This window comes from Mandrillus leucophaeus, unplaced genomic scaffold (assembly GCF_000951045.1).
Source record: "Mandrillus leucophaeus isolate KB7577 unplaced genomic scaffold, Mleu.le_1.0 Scaffold282, whole genome shotgun sequence".
Taxonomy (NCBI): Eukaryota; Metazoa; Chordata; class Mammalia; order Primates; family Cercopithecidae; genus Mandrillus; species Mandrillus leucophaeus.
In genome coordinates, this window is record NW_012102943.1 from 968,772 (window position 1) to 974,684 (window position 5,913).

At 51.5% G+C, this 5,913-nt stretch overlaps 1 protein-coding gene across 1 annotated transcript in view; it reads left to right on the forward strand.

The window, feature by feature from the left end:
• The window catches only part of CCDC69 (coiled-coil domain containing 69), a 61,935-nt gene extending 56,823 nt beyond the window's left edge, over positions 1-5,112 (forward strand). The window contains exons 6-9 of the mRNA XM_011985408.1: positions 182-283; positions 763-882; positions 2,174-2,271; positions 3,005-5,112. Coding sequence (XP_011840798.1) covers positions 182-283; positions 763-882; positions 2,174-2,271; positions 3,005-3,182 — 498 coding nt within the window. The 3' untranslated portion in view covers positions 3,183-5,112. The remainder of the gene's footprint in view (positions 1-181; positions 284-762; positions 883-2,173; positions 2,272-3,004) is intronic.
• The last annotated feature ends 801 nt before the right edge of the window (positions 5,113-5,913 follow it).

Below are 5,913 nucleotides of genomic sequence, written 5' to 3' on the forward strand. Positions count from 1 at the left end.
GCTGTAAGGGCTGGTAGGTCTCAAGCAGTGGTCGAGGTATGTTGATCTTGCATTGTCTTGTAGGGTAGACCAAAGACAGATAGAAGAACCCAAAACTGTTCTCCCTCTGGGATGTGGTGAAGTTCACCTATAGCCTTTATGAGGCAGGCTTTGATTGTCTCCATCCCACTCCCTGCTCCAGGAGACCATAGACAGACTGACCTCACAGCTGGAGGCTTTCCAGGCCAAAATGAAGAGGGTGGAGGAGTCCATTATGAGCCGAAACTATAAGAAGCATATCCAGGTAGGTGGCAGCACCCTGGGGGCTTTTCCTCCTTGAATCTCCAGGGAGGTCAGGGCCGGGCAACAGGAAACACCAGCCCCTCTTCAAGGACAAGATTCAGACCTGACACTCTTACCTACACAAGGGCCTGGAAATAAAAGAGTTCCCATTTCACTGATGGGAAAATTAAGGCCCAGAGAGCAAAATCTGGAATAGTCAAGTGCTCACATTCTGGATTCAGAGAGAACTAGGTGCACATAGCAAACCTTCCACTTAGCACAAGTGACTCAACCTATCCAAACCACAGTCTCCTCATCTCTGGTGCTAGTACATGTCTCAAAAGGTGTTATTCGGATCCAGAGAGATAAAGCATATTAAGCACTTAACATAGGCTGAGAGAGGAAGGTGGGTGACTTGTGAAAGTCCAGCTGAGTTTCTGGCAGAATGGGGAGGAGGGAGGTAGCCTACTGGCCTAATGAGGTCACTCTCTCTCTGTCTAGGATTATGGGAGCCCCAGCCAGTTCTGGGAGCAGGAGCTGGAGAGCTTACACTTTGTCATTGAGATGAAGAATGAGCGTATTCATGAGCTGGACAAGCGGCTGATCCTCATGGAAACAGTGGTCTGTGGCTGGGAGCGGCTGGGGGATGCAGCCTCAGGCTCCCGCTTTCTGGGTGTTTCCTTTGTAAAGCATGCAGAGGGGCGGTGGTTTAAGGAGGTCCCAGCCTGGTTCACTCCAGCTTTGACCTGCCACCTGTGCTGACCACTGAGCATGGTCTGTGGCCAGGCTGGGTCAAGCAGTGGCTTCTTATCATCTGAGTCCTGTGCCTTTCGAGGCTACTGATGTTGCTGTAGCTTGGGTGACACTAGGGCAGGTAGCATTGAGAACACAGGAGGACAGAAGCCTCAGAAACCCTAGGGTTGAATCTAAGCGGAGATGATGTTGCTCGGGAAGAAGGCTCCCTAGCCTCCTGTGTGCCATACAACTTATAATTAAAAAATAAGGCCGGGCGCGGTGGCTCAAGCCTGTAATCCCAGCACTTTGGGAGGCCGAGACGGGTGGATCACGAGGTCAGGAGATCAAGACCATCCGGGCTAACAAGGTGAAACCCCGTCTCTACTAAAAATACAAAAAATTAGCCGGGCGAGGTGGCGGGCGCCTGTAGTCCCAGCTACTCGGGAGGCTGAGGCAGGAGAATGGCATAAACCCGGGAGGCGGAGCTTGCAGTGAGCTGAGATCCGGCCACTGTACTCCAGCCTGGGTGACAGAGCGAGACTCCGTCTCAAAAAAAATAAAAATAAAAAAATAAAACTCAGCAATTAACAAAAAGCTGCTGGCTTTTAATTTTGCCACAGGAGAATGTTAAAAAAAAAAAAAAAATCTTCCAGGCACTACCATCTCGTATCACCATCAGTTCTTTTCTCAGGAAGGAAACAGGGTGGGAGTGAGATGAGCCAGGGTGTGTGCCCAGTGAGCCCTGGGGGCTTGAGTCACATGACGTGGAATCACCCACAGGGCTTTATTTTAATCAGATCGTCTCAAACATTCCCTGTAGATTTTGTTCACCCATTTTTGTGGAAACACATAACAGACAAACTTCATTTTATTTATATAGATCATATCCTTCTGACTTTTGGGGAACAAAAACTATTCTTTCTTCCATGAACTCATGGTGGTAGGAGATGGTAGGGCCTGTGATTTTTTTTAACATTCTCCTGTGGCAAAAAGTCAGCAGCCCTTTGTTAACTTTTTAGTTTTATTTTTTTCTAAGTTACCTTATTGCTCCATGAAATGTAACATATAGTCTAGAAGGAATCAGCGCTTTCGGTGACCACAGATAAGAGGGAGGTGTCAGCACACATCGTGCAGCGTGAGTTTGGCAGCTTTCTGAGCTCATTCCGATGTGTTACAGAAAGAGAAAAATCTGATATTGGAGGAAAAAATCACGACCCTGCAACAGGAGAATGAGGACCTCCACGTCCGAAGCCGCAACCAGGTGGTCCTGTCAAGGTAGCTGTCTTCCTGCCTCCTTCCCTCCCGTCCCCACCCTTTGTGCCAAAATTTCCAGTTGGGAGAGTCTTAGAGGGACCTGAGGAATGGACTGACAGGTGGGCCCGGGGCCTCTTTAGGGCATGTGGCTCCTCTTTCCCTGGGAGTCAGGAAACCCAAGGGGGCAGCTTTGCCCGGAAACCAAAGTCCCAGTGCCTTGATGAGTATCTGTCTGTCTCCGTCCTGGCTGAGTGTACTCCATGGGAAAGCCCGATATAGGGAAGAGGAAACAGGAAATTGATCGTGCACCAGGCCTAAGTGGAATGAATCAGTTCTTAGGACTTAGTAAATAAGAGCTAGTATCATGTGTCAGACATAATTTATTGAATACTGTACATATTTTCTCATCTAATCCTCATAATTACTCTAAAAGCTGGGTCCTATTCTTCTTCTTCTTCCCGTTTTACAAATGAGGAGCCTGAAATTGAAGAAGAATGAATAACTTGTTCAAGATTATATAGCTAAGTGGTGGAGCAGAGATTTGGAGCAGCTCAGAACTGCCTGCCTGTCTGTGAGGCCCACGCTCCTTGGTCAAGAGATTGAATTGCCTCTTGTATACAGGCCAACAAGGAGGGGCGGTGGAGACCCTGCAGCAGGCTGCTGGTCCATCTGAGGAAGGCTCCCTGGGGGAATGGGTCGGTCTCTGTGGTACCCGCTCCCAGTAGGCAACCCTGGGCTCTGTGTGCATCCACAGGCAGCTCTCAGAAGACCTGCTTCTCACGCGTGAGGCCCTGGAGAAGGAGGTGCAGCTGCGGCGACAGCTCCAGCAGGAGAAGGAGGAGCTGTTGTACCGGGTCCTCGGGGCCAATGCCTCGCCCGCCTTCCCCCTGGCCCCTGTCACTCCCACTGAGGTCTCCTTCCTCGCCACATAGGGTGCAAGGCCTGGGCCTACCACGATGCCTGAAGTCACAGCTCCTCCCAAGGTTTTTCTGGAGAAGACAGCAGGAGCCTCTCAGTTCTTTTCCAGGAAGGAACGAGGGTGGCAGCGAGATGGGGAGCCAGGGTGTGTGCCCAGTGAGCCCTGGGTTCTTGGGTTACATGGAATCACCCACAGGGCTTTGGAGGCCCCGAGAAGCGTCTTCCCTTGAGTTGGCCTAGGGAATAAGCAAGAGGAGACATTTCCTGCCTCCCCCGGCACTCTGTCCCAATCCGAGAAGTTCCGAGGCTTTCCCAGGGGCAGCCTGCGTCACGTTGGCCATCTGACATAAAGGAGACAGCCCCGGGTCCCAGCTTGTCAGCTCTGCTGCCAACTTGCTGACTTGTCAACTTCCTCTAGGTGTTCCCATTCCACCCTGGCCTGCTCACAGCCTCAGTTTATCCCCTGCACTAAAATGGTGGGTGGACTACTCAAATGACTCTTCTGTCACTGCAGTGTCCCATTCTAGGATTGTCTGAAGGCCAGAGTAGGGGTTGGGGAGGAGTGTGGACAAACACTGCAAATCAGAGTGGGAAAGGTGAGTGGCAGGGTGGGGGTCTCTGAAGGCCCTTGGGGCTGACAGGGTCAGGCAGCCTCCCCAGCTGAGGCTCCGTTCCTGGGCCAGAGTTGGGTCTACTAAGGGGCAGTAGCCAGAGCTCCTCTTTCTTTACCAGGCAAGGCACATCCCTTCAGCGCTCCTGGCCCTTCAGTCTTGGTGCCACCTGGCCACAGCGGCCAGCTTGGTGGTTCTGAGTCCATTGATCTGTCAGAGCTGGAACCTCATCCCTGCACAGATGAGGAAACCGAGGCATGGAGCAGTTCCCAGAGTCAAATCTAGATCTCATCTGTCATCCAGGTCTTATCCTTTGCTCTGTTTTTCTCTTCAGGCTCTGGAAGATCAGGTCTGTAACTTAATCTTCCTGACTTAATCTTCCTCTCCCTGGCCCTCACCCACTTCGTTTCTTTTTCACTCCTGCTCTCTGCCTTAACTCTTCCTCCCACTGCCCCTGATCCCAGGCCCAGGCTTTTACAACCTGGCGCTCAGCTTCCCCATCAGTGACAAGGGGTGGCTAGAGTAACTAACCTCAGCAGGCCGTCCAGTCCTGATAGTCTGTGGATTTCAGATCCTTCTCAGGAAGCTTCAGGTCTACTGGAGACTATAATTATAACTCCTGTTCTGCATAGAGTATTTGCCTCAAAGACTTTCCATACCCCTCCCTCCCCTGGTCCTCATAAGATCCTTGAAGCAGGTTCCTATTTCTCATTGGCAACAGGGCAAGCAGATCACAGGAGCCAAAGGACCTTGCTCAAGGTCCCCAGCTTCAGCCCCAGGCCCTAAGCCAGCATCAGAACAGTCAATCTGCATTTTTCATCAGTCATTCTGTAGTGACATTATCCCAGACTGCCTTCTGTATTCCCCTGTGTACAGTCTCCTTCTGTTTCTAGGTTTAGAAGTTCAGAGGTGACTGTGTTTCTCCATTTCCCCGGCCAAATGGGGGAAGAGGTGAGGCTAGGGGAGTGCTGTGCCGATTTTCCAGCCTTGGTCAGACAGGTCACCCGGGAGCCTTGAGGAAGGCTCTGGAGGGAATCACATGTACTTTTTCATGAAGCTTTTCGCAAAGTACATCTAAGATACACTAGTTTATTGGACTAATGTCCAGGAGTAGACACGATTGGTGGCCAAGTTATCTGGGGACACCTAAACAGGTCACCAACCTACATGACTTCTCAGAACCTTTAATATGCCAATGTGTGTGACAGACTTACAAGAAGGGAGCTGAGTATCCAGCCTCTCCCAAACCTCTTTGAGCAAAGCTTCTGTCCCTCCCACATCTCTCACCTCACAGGCACATCAGGCCGCAGAATGCGCTTTAGAAAGCATTGTTGTAATTGAGAGGGGCAGGGCTGGAGAAGGAGCAAGTTGTGGGGAGCCAGGCTTCCCTCATGCAGCCTGTGGTGGATGTGGGAAGGAGATCAACTTCTCCTCACTCTGGGACAGACAATGTATGGAAACTAAAAAGAACATGCAGCACCTTATTTACACGGCTTCTGTGTTTTTCTGGGAGAGTGGGGAGGTGGATCTTCGCTGAGGACTCCTGCCAGGGGCAGGGATCTCTGAAGAAGAAATCCTGGGGCCTGGGTAGCCCACTCATGGTTCTGGGCACCCTCCTCAAGTACCAAAGCCCCACTGGCCCTTGCTTTGCCCTAACTGTGGATCTGGGGCTAGGGTGAAGCCTGGATTAAAGGATGACCTTCAAAATAGACCAAGGCTTGGAGTGAGGCTGAGGTTGAAGTGAGCAGTGAAAACAAAGTGATGGGGTGGGAGAGTGTGAGGAATGAATGAGAAGCCACTTTCTGCACTGCGGGGCCCCTCTTTGGCATCAGAAACACTGAGGTTCCCACAGGTACCTACCCTGATTCTGCCTATTGCTCCACATCCAGATGCCTGTGGCCAGGGAGGGAGCTAGGAAGGGGTAGAGGAGACACCAGGACCTCGAGTCATGTGGATATGGGTGGTGGCCAAACCAGTGCCCTGAAGGTTGGTGGCCCAGCAGGTTTAGACGTCAGCATCCCTGGCCCAGGTCTCCTCCACATACAGGGTGCCCTCTGCCTCCTGCTGCCTCCTGCTGTACCTGGCCCTCCCAGTGTACCACATGAGCCTGTTCATTGATGTAGAGTGGTCAGCC